A 10994-nucleotide genomic window follows, 5' to 3' on the forward strand; every position below is an offset into this window, starting at 1 on the left:
AGCATGACCTTGGGTTTGTTCTGCCTGTGGACTGCTGGATCGGGTTTGATTTGGCCTGAGCCATTTGTCCAAATGCCAAGAATTGCACCACCACCCTTCCCCTGACAGAGCAGGGCAGAGAAAGGGATGGTCACTGTAGTCAGTCTGGGGCCAATTTGGATCATAATGCTCCAGACCAGTCCCCGATTAAACAGCTTCTATAGACACTTCCTTAGTCTACAAAACACTTAAAAGAATCTGTGAGATGAGAGTTGTACAACTATTAGAGCTGATAAAAACAACTACTGCATTTATATGAAAACATGCTATGCTTCTAACTCTGCATATTCTTCTTATGCTGTGACGGAATTTCTGTCTATTAAATTAGTTTGAATTCTGTTGTATATTATAAAGTTTTTACAAGTAAAGGAACTATATTACTGACTGAGATATTGTACTTTATATTTCTCAACCTGGTGTGTCCATATTCTGGCAGATCATAGCAATTTTTCAGGACTGACACATATTGTGGGGAAAGACTGGATATTGGATATGTTCATTTATCATCCAGCCTATTCATGGGAAAGTAGAGGCAGTATACTTTCAAGAGAACCCCATAATGTAACATAATATCCCTCAGAGCTCATATCATCAAGAATTCTACACCCACCCTTAGGATTTCATGGCAGTGTTCAAATTAAACCAGAAGATTGGTTGCTGATCTTCATCTCTTGGCCATTCCAGGTAGGTTTTGGTATTCATCAGTTTCCTCAGTTTGCAAAACCTTTTGGGAACTGTTTCTGCAGGAATGGGTTCCAGGAGGATCAAAATCGCAGAGTCGTTATTCTCATCAAAAAGGCGGAAATGAGAGAAATCAAGTTCATACTTGCACCACTCAATCTGGACAAAGTGCTGCGACAACACAAACAGAGTTTTGGAACTCCTCTTAATCGAGTCAATAATGTTGTCCACAATCCATTTGCCAGGCATAAAATCCCTTTTGTGTAAACAGAGCTTAAATGGAGGATGGGATTGCTCCAGCTTGCTCACCATGACATTCTCCACCCACTCAGAGTCCTGCTCGCTGTAGGAAACAAAGGCATCGTAATCAGTGTCTTTACTAGGGGCTCTTTGGGGCTTGTGTTTTTCTTGAAGCCAGGCCCAGATAATTTTCATATACTAGATGGCATGAAACCTGTAACAAAGAACTGCTACCATCAGGATGGTCACAATCATCAAGCAACAGATCAAGGAAATCACTAAAACCAGGTGACAGTCTGTCAGGCGTAGCTGGGCAACTCCCACTTCTTTCCCTCTTACATAATCAGGAGCATCACAAATGTAGTTATTAGGCCACTCCACAAAGTTGTCAGATTTCCTGGCCAAGACTGCATGAAAGAGAGAAATTCACATGTGCACTGGAAACTTTTGGAACCGGCATCCAATATCTGCAGGCTAGCAAAGTTTTCAAGTTCCTGCTCAGAGAAGCCAAATACTTTGTTTCCTCGAATGTTCAAAACCCTGATGCTGGTGATGAATGCAGAAAGCGGGAGGGCTGTCAGTTTGTTGTTTTGGAGGTACAGCTCCTGGAGATATGGAAGTCTTGGAGGTTATTATTGCTAACATCCAGCACCTCCAGACTTTGAGGGATGCACTCTGTGAGTTTGTTCACTTTAGAGCCTGAGATGTTTAAATAGTTCAGATTTTTTGGCCATTCACAGGTGTCTGGCATTGTTTCAAAGTTATTTTGACTTACATCTAAATTATAAAGATTTACCACACGTGATGCACTTCGTGATACTACCTCAATCTTTTTCAGAATATTTTGACTGACATTTAAAGTTTGTAACTTAGGCCAGGCACCCTGACACAGTGTATGCTCTAAATATTAATCTCGGAACAAGTTTACACTGAGATCAAGATACTGCAGTGAGTGGAAGCTTCTTGCAAGTCTGCAGATCATCAGAAAAGCTCTTGCATTTCCAAGTGTGAGACTAGTAATACCCTCAACCAGAGATATTACAGTAGTAAGACCTGAAGATGAATACAACGCCTCAACTGATGTATTTCTGATTACTATTAATTGCAGAGTCTGTGAATATTTTTGAATACCAGTGAAATCATCAATACCCTGAAATCTACAGTCTTCCAATTCTAGATCATGCAGTTGACTCATAGAAGCCAGGATGGGAGAAATATGAACAACAAACCGGTCTGAAATTTCAACATTTCTAAGCACAAGCTTTTGTGCAGTGACTTCATAAAGTGCCTGATAGTAATAGTGGCTTAGTTTTGGAATATTTCTCAGTTCAAGGCACATCACAGAAGTCCTAACATCATTCATAAGCAAAGGGAAAGAGGTGGTCAAGGGATCATTCAAAATAAGGTGATTTATGAGCTCAATTGATCGAAGACTTCCTGGCTCATATTGGCTGAGGCTTGGTCCTTCTATCTCCAGTTCTTCAAGTGTAGAAATGCCTTCCAAGTCTTGTCTCCGTAACGTAGAAAAATGAGCAACATTTCCCAAGTAAAGAAACCTCAAGCTTTTTAGGTCAGAAAACAGTGGGGTTTCCCCAAGTTCCAAATAGTTGTTCCCCTTAATGTTCAACTTCTGTAAGGAAGAAAGTGATCTAAGCCAAGAGGGTGACAAGCGAGTCAGCTTATTCCTTGATAAATCCAAATGCTCCAGCTTTACCAGAGTGTGAAAAGCATCCTCCTCTATTGTTTGGATTAGATTACATCATATGTTGCCTTACATCTGGTGGAATGAGAATTGGGCAGTTCCATATCTATATACTGTAAAGTAAAGGGCTGCAGTTATGGTACTGTGTGTGTGTGGGGGGGGGAGGCAACAGAATGACTGATGCATATTGGGAATGATGCACAACAGAATGCACATTGGGCCCAATCCACATCTGGACACTCTTGCTGTTGTCCAGTTAGTCAACTTTGCAATTCACTCACAGGGTTTCTTAGTACCTCTGCTACTTAGCTAAGCATACAGAAAATTATATAACTTACATTGTGATAGAGGATTCCAGCCAACATGATTGAAATTATGAAATTAATTTATTTTTAACTTATTATTATTGCTCTTGTTGTGTTACAAATGGTGCTACAAGGTAAGAAGCATCTTAGCTTTTGTCAAAAGGGTTTTTTAAAAATAAACAAAAACAATAAAACATGTTTTTTAAAAAACAATATTACTAAAACAAAGTTTTAGTAATATTGTTTTTTTTTAAAAAAAAAAAGTAAATTACTTTGTTCTCCTCTAGTCCTCCACAGAGCCAAGCAGACATAAAGCACTCATTGCCCTAAAAAGAACTAAGAAATGGAAATCCAATAAAAGGAACTGAAATGATGGGAAATGATGCAAGAAACAGTCTTACATAATCGTATGCAGGCTACATATATAGAGGAAGGAAATATATGAAAATCTTGTCATAAATATTTTATTCTATTCATCATTCTAAAGAATACTTCCATAATCAATTTTCCAGAAAAAAATGTTTTGAAAATAGTGGGGGGGGGGTGGCAGGGAAGTCCCCCAATTTTCCTAGGTCCCCCCCCCAGAGCCTTCCTGTCTCTACTACCCATGGCAGTTAAAACAGTATCAAAGTGGTATATGTGAAAGAGATACAGTGGACCCTTGTTATACGCTGGGGTTTGGTTCAAAGATCCCCCATGGACAACAGAATCCGTGTATGCTCAAGTCCCATTAAATACAATGGCATAGCAAAATAGTGTCCCTTATATAAAATGGGAAAATCAAGATTTGATACTTGAAAATTATACCTTTTTTAACATTTTCAAACTGTGGATGCTTGAATCCATGTATAAAAACTCCGTGTATAAGAAGGGCTGACTGTATGTTTATGAATTCTGACATTATAGTTACACAGCTTATATTTATCAGATTTGCTGGGTTGTAGTCCCCCAACCCAAGTTAGCCAAGAGTGAAGGCTAGAAGGCTACAGACTCTCCAATCTTGCACTGTAACTAGACACTACACAATTATAGCAGAACGATTCTACTTTAACTGCCACACAATCCTATGCAATCCTGGATTTAGAGTTTAGAGAGGGATATGTGAAGCCTTTGAGAAATGAAGTCAGACAGAGTGCTAACTTTTATGTAATATAGTACCCACTTATTTCATATGAAAGCAGAATTCCAGTTGAGTTTCACATCCCAGTTTCCCATGATCTTTGGAAATATATGATACATTAAATTACTAAAATCTACTAAGACCTGTTCAGTAGTGTAATAGACAACCTTGAAGGGTGGTAGACTCTCCATCTTTGGGGGTCTCTAAACAGAGGTTGAATGAGAAGCTTTCAAGAGTGCTTTAGCTGTGTATTCCTGCATGCAGAGATTGGAATGGACAGTCCTTGTGGTCCCTTCCAACATTAAAAGATTCTAAAATTCTGTGATTCTAGGATTCTGTTACAAAAGTGTCCAGAACCAGAAGTATGACCAACTGTAGCCAGCTCTAGGCCTTCCCATAATTGATGAAAGAAAAGAATTATTCCTCCTTCTATGGCAGCTGATTGTGGAGAACACACACACTGAACTCTGCCACATCACACGTCTCCATATACAGTTATACCCCAGTTAACAAAGTAAATGTGTTTCTGGGCATTACTACTTAGAAGATTTGGTGCCAGAGGCAGAAATAACATGAAAAGAGTAGGGATAGGTTCCTATATCTCTCTCTCTCTCACACACACACACACCAGTTCAACAGGTTTCAGCAAACCTTTTATCCCAAACTAACACATGCTAGCTAACACAAGTTCTGCACATGTGAAATGAAACAAGCAGGTCAAGTAAGCCTAGCATAAATAAATGAAAATCTTTCGCTCTTTCTGGATGCCACTTGAAAACATCTTCAAAAATGCATCCAGGAATTTTTCCCCACCAGTCTCTACTATATTATGATTGCTATTTTAGTGGCAACTTCTTTAGATACATACTATTTTTAATTAAAATGATTTTATTCAATATTCAGTAATAACATGTACACATAACTACACACCTATACAAACAAAAGCATATAAAGTCCCAGTTTCCCCCATCTCCTTCCTTTTCTCCTTGTCCTTTTATTTAAAAAAAAAAGAGAGGAGAAAGACTTCCCACTTCTCTAGCTGTGATCTAAATATAGCTTGTCCTCTTTTCTTTCTTACCAATTCTTATTCATCCTATCTAATCATAGCACAAACAAACCATCCTATGATAGCAACAGTAGCAATAGTATGATAGTAGTATTAATAACAATAGTAATAATAGTAATAAAATCAACTTATGCTTATAATCCAAGTGTCAATACCTATAATGCCAGTATCCCCTCTTATTTCTTTTGTATAATCAATAAAAGGTTTCCATATTTTTTAAAGACTCTATTGAATTCTCTTTTATCAAATTAGTTAATTTATCAACCTGCACCAATCCCATCATCTTCTCACATGTCGATATTCTGTTAACTTTCCAATATCTCACAAAACCATTCACACCACCATAACCATGTAATGTATCAAGCTACTGTATTTTCTTTCCACTTTATCTTCTAGATTAGTTATCTCATAGCCAATTTTAATTCTGGTATTATTTTTATTTTTGCATCCTTTTATTAATCTTGAACCAAAACTTGCTTGCTCTTTTACATTTCCAGAAAGAATGATCCTAATTGTTTTTTACATTTCCAACAGTTTTACTCATGCCTTTATATACTGTAGTTTTGCTAATTTAACTGGGATCATATACCACATAAATATCATGTTATATAAATTTACTTAAGACTATACCAAAAAGTAAATTTTAACCCATTAATCTAGACATCTTTCCATTGTTTCACTTGTATAGTATGACCTAAACCTATCATCCTACTAACCATGCAATCTTTTACCTGTTCTTCCATATTAAAGTTTGATAACAATTTATACATTTTACTATTTAAGTGATTATTATCTGTGCATAGTAGTTTCTTGAAAGCAGACATCCCCTCTTCATATTTAATAGTTATAGAAATTTCACACAAATTGGTAAAAGATTGGATAATAGGTATAACCAAAGATTTAATAATAGTATAAATCCTCATAAGAATAATCAAGTCTTTCAGATATCTGATCATCAGGATGTAAATGATAGAGGGCATTTTCTCTTTGGTAATGGTAGTTTTATTTACATTTGTCAATTTAGATAAAGTTTTAATGGGCCTGGCACAGAAAATAGACCAGAGATATTACAAGCAAACCAGCAAAGATTAAATATGCTTGGAACTGGAACTATGCCTTTATGAGTTCTCATTTCTAAAATGAAGTAGTAAATCCTACATTAACAAATGTTGCTTTTGTCCCTGAAGCTTCAAATAATTTGATTGGTACTAAAACGATTGTAAAGAAGGATTATACTGTAATACTTAACGGTGACTCAGGAAAAATTATCAGATAGCACTGGCCTTGTAATTAAGGTTGGTGAAAAGGATGGGTTTCACTATATTATTGATGTTAATGATGATATTGTAGGAAATGTGGGAAAGTCTGTACATCAAACCAGAAAAATGTTTGTAATCATAAAAACCGTCTTCATTCATGGCATGTGAAGATGGGAATAGAAATGTGCAAAGTATTGAAAAATTGACAGAATGTGGAATTAATGCTGTTAAATGTGGTAAAGCAAAAGAAAGGTGTGAAATCCAGTTGTTATGACAAACTGGCAAATCTTTTATATCAACAAGGATTTAAACAAGGAAAGACTGAAATTTGCTTATGTATGAGACTTAAGAATGGACATTACCAATACGTTCTGACTTATGTCAATGATTTACTGATATGTTGCCAACACAGGGAGGATATTGAAGAGATGGCTAATAAATTCAAAGTGGAAATAGAAATTAAGCAGCATGGATAAATAAGATATTATCTTGGGATGGAAACTGAAAGGATTAATGAGGGAAACTGCATTATTTGAGTAAAACTGCAAGACCTGGTACTGCAGTAGCTGTTAATATTCTGAGTAGAAAACAAATTCACCAAACCATCATGACTGGTGTGCTATAAAGAGACAATGCCTGTACTGCAGCCATTCACAGCCACAAGGTTGTGAGTTCAGTTCCAGGGCTTCAGGGTCGACTCAGCTTGGCATCCTTCATAGGTCACTAAAATGAGTACACAGCTTGTTGGGGGCAATTAGCTTACCCATTGTATACCGCTTAGGGAATGCTTAAGTGCACTGATAAGCAGTATAGAAATGTACTTGCTTTTGCTATTGCTGTTACTAAAACCCTAGATATATATTGAGGCTAGTTGGGGAGAACAGTCAACAGACTGTTGGACCAGTAGAAGACAGAATATTGTAGCTCAATCATCAGCAGAAGCCAAATGTATATCAGCAGCAAGAGCATGTGATGAACTGGAATGGATCTTTCATGTGTTAAATGACTTTGGTGAATCAAACCTATTGCAATGTTTGAAGATAATCAAGCTTGAATTACAATATGTAAAGTGAAAAGTACAAAGCCTAGAAGTAAAACTGCTGGATTAAAATGTCAGTTAGTAAAGGATGTGTATCAAAAGGGAATGACTAATATTTAATATTGTCCTACTGACGAGAAGATAGCAGATATTTTAACTACCATATATACTCAACTTTAAGTTGATTTCATGTATAAATTGAAGACAGGTTTGTTGACCAAAATTATGGATTTTGATATGACCCACATACATTTATATTTTTTTCATGAAATGTTGAATATGTCTTTGGTTAATAATGTTCATGACTATAATGGCATTGTTGCTAGAGAAGAAGTGTTAAAGCATGGACAGGATCTTTTTGTTATACACTGTCACTTTTGAACAGAAACTAAGAAAAATATTATTTATAATATTTTTGCTTTTTTCTCTTTTCAATCTTATTGTTACAATATCTCCATAGGCTGGATAATGGGCTCTCCCACCTCCCAGTAATCAAGGGCACCTTCTGGGGTTTGACAGCTGCCAAGATGTAACTGTACATGAAGAGCTACAGGCAAATGTATGATAAATCTTATCAATGCCTTCATGTAAGAGAAAGCAGGCCAGAGCATAATCAAACTGGTTTGGGTGGCTACTACAGGGCCAGGTAAACATATCTTTAAGGCTGGCCTGGCCTAGACTGGTATGGATCTATTCTTGGCACAATGTTAAGATCCTTAAAAGTTTCACATTTCCTCCTAGAATTTTATGGCAGTTTTCAAATTAAACCAAAAGATTGGCTGCTGATCTTCGTCTCTTGGCCATTCCAGGTAGGTTTTGGTATTCATCAGTTTCCTCAGTTTGCAAAACCTTTTGGGAACTGTTTCTGCAGGAATGGGTTCCAGGAGGATCAAAATCGCAGAGTCGTTATTCTCATCAAAAAGGCGGAAATGAGAGAAATCAAGTTCATACTTGCACCACTCACTCTGGACAAAGTGCTGCGACAACACAAACAGAGTTTTGGAACTCCTCTCAATCGAGTCAATAATGTTGTCCACAATCCATTTGCCAGGCATAAAATCCCTTTTGTGTAAACAGAGCTTAAATGGAGGATGGGATTGCTCCAGCTTGCTCACCATGACATTCTCCACCCACTCAGAGTCCTGCTCGCTGTAGGAAACAAAGGCATCATACTCAGTTTCTTTATTAGGGGTTCTTTGGGGCTTGCGTTTTGCTTGAAGCCAGGCCCAGGTCATTTTCATATACCAGATGGCATGAAACTTGTAACAAAGAACTGCTACCATCAGGATGGTCACAATCATCAAGCAACAGATCAAGGAAATCACTAAAACCAGGTGACAGTCTGTCAGGTGTAGCTGGGCAACTCCCACTTCTTTCCCTCTTACATAATCAGGAGCATCACAAATGTAGTTATTTGGCCAGTCCACAAAGATGTGAGATTTTTCTGGTTGAGACTGCATGAAAGAGAGAAATTCACATGTGCACTGGAAACTGTTGGAACGGGCATCCAATGTCTGCAGGTTGGCAAAGTTTTCAAGTTCTTGCTCAGAGAAGCCAAATACTTTGTTTCCTCGAATGTTCACAAGCCTGATGCTGGGGATGAAGATAGCAAGTGGGAGGGCTATTAATTTGTTGTTTTGGAGGTAAAGCTCTTGGAGATGTGGAAGGCTCAGTCTAAAGTCTTGGAGGTTATTATTGCTAACATCCAGCACCTCCAGACTTTGAGGGATGCACTCTGTGAGTTTGTTCACTTTAGAACCTGAGATGTTTAAATAGTTCAGATTTTTTGGCCACTCACAGATGTCTGGCATTGTTTCAAAGTTATTCTGACTTATATTTAAGTTACACAGATTTACCATACGAGCTGCACTTCGTGATACTACCTCAAGCTGTTTCAGAGAATTCTGACTCACATTTAAAGTCTGCAGTTTTGGCCAGGCCCCCTGGCACAATGAATGATCTAACGCTGGATCTATGAGCAAATTATCCGTGAGATCAAGATACTGCAGTGAACTGAAATGTTTTCCAATAAGGCATGGTACCAGGTAAACGTTTGCATTTTCAACTGTGAGACTAGTAATGTTCTCCAACAAATACATTATACTAGACAAATCAGAAAATGCATAAAATGCATTAACTGATATATTTTTAATTGTGATTGCATGTATGGAACTTGAAAGGTTCTGAATATTCCCAAAATGTCCAGTACCCTGTAATTTGGAGTCCAAGAGCTGTATCTCATGGAGATGACCCATACTGGCTAAAAAACGTAGAAGAGGAGCAATACTGCTATCTGTGAAAGCAATATTTCTGAAAACAAATTTCTGGGTGACCATTGCAACCTCATGATCAAGTGAGAGGAAGAATGTTATGTTTTGAACATTTTGAAGTTCAAGGAATACAATAGAATTTCTTGTATCATGTAAAAGTAAAAGCAAAGAAGTAATGGAGGGATCATTCAAAATAAGGTGATTTATGAGCTCAATTGATTGAAGACTTCCTGGCTCATATTGGTTGAGGTTTGGTCCTTCTATCTCCAGTTCTTCAAGTGTAGAAATGCCTTCCAAGTCTTGTCTCCGTAAAGTAGAAAAATGAGCAACATTTCCCAAGTAAAGAAACCTCAAACTTTTTAGGCCAGAAAACAGTGGGGTTTCCCCAAGTTCCGAATAGTAGTTCCCTTTAATGTTCAACTTCTGTAAGGAAGAAAGGGATCCAAACCAAGAGGGTGACAAGCGAGTCAGCTTATTCATTGATAAATCCAAATGCTCCAGCCTTGCAAGAGTGTGAAAAGCATCCTCCTCTATTGTTTGGATTAGATTAGACTGGAGGAGAAGAATCTGGAGATTGACTGCAAACTTCAGGTCTGCTTTTCTTACTTGCTCAATCCTATTGAAGGCCAAATCCAGACCCAAGACATCACCTGTTAGACCAGATGGAACTGCACTGAAAGCCTTTGAAGAACAGTTCCAAAAATGAGTAGCAGCCTCAAACAGACAGTTCTCTTGGGCTGAAAGACTCACAGCTCCAGCAACAGAGATGAACCAAAGCTTCCAAGTTAGAATCATGATTATCTAAAAGATAAAAGAAAAAAAAGATAGCAAAAGAAGGATTATACAATTAGCTTCATGGTAAAGCCACTTGTCACATAGGCCCAGTACAAACCGCCGGTTTGCAGCAGCCTGGAGCCAATTCTAGGATTCTGGAGTGCGCAACATCCGCATGCTCCGGAACCATAGCACATATGGACGGTGTCATCTTTACGCGTTGCCATCCATATGGGGCGCACGTGCATGATGGAAGCATGGCGCCATGTCCACATCTCGAAGCATTGCATTTCTGTCATGGACAGAATGGCACACTGATGACAGCGTCCGCATGTGCCAAGAAGAACCCGTTTTTTCTGGGGGGCTTTGTCCGGAGGGACACCACATGGTTTGGCTGCTGTGGTGTCCCTCCGGAGAAAACTGGGCGCCTCCAGCCCACCTTTTCGGGGTGGTATGTACCATGCAATGGTCACTGGAGTATTTGTACATCCAGCATTTC

The 10994-nt window shown here is 38.1% G+C and overlaps 1 protein-coding gene across 1 annotated transcript; it reads right to left on the reverse strand.

Moving 5' to 3' along the window:
- Positions 1 to 613: 613 nt before the first annotated feature.
- TLR2 (toll like receptor 2) lies at positions 614 to 10516 on the reverse strand. Its single transcript, XM_089527234.1, has 4 exons — positions 8192 to 10516; positions 1984 to 2701; positions 1300 to 1367; positions 614 to 1158 (listed from the first exon to the last, which is right to left on the reverse strand). The coding sequence occupies exons 1-4, from the start codon at positions 10514 to 10516 to the stop codon at positions 652 to 654; spliced, it is 3618 nt and encodes a 1205-aa protein (XP_089383360.1). The 3' UTR covers positions 614 to 651.
- Between the last annotated feature and the right edge of the window lie 478 nt (positions 10517 to 10994).

Source organism: Sceloporus occidentalis, unplaced genomic scaffold (genome assembly GCF_023333645.1).
Source record: "Sceloporus occidentalis isolate IW3139 unplaced genomic scaffold, rSceOcc1.0.p SCAF_5, whole genome shotgun sequence".
Taxonomy (NCBI): Eukaryota; Metazoa; Chordata; class Lepidosauria; order Squamata; family Phrynosomatidae; genus Sceloporus; species Sceloporus occidentalis.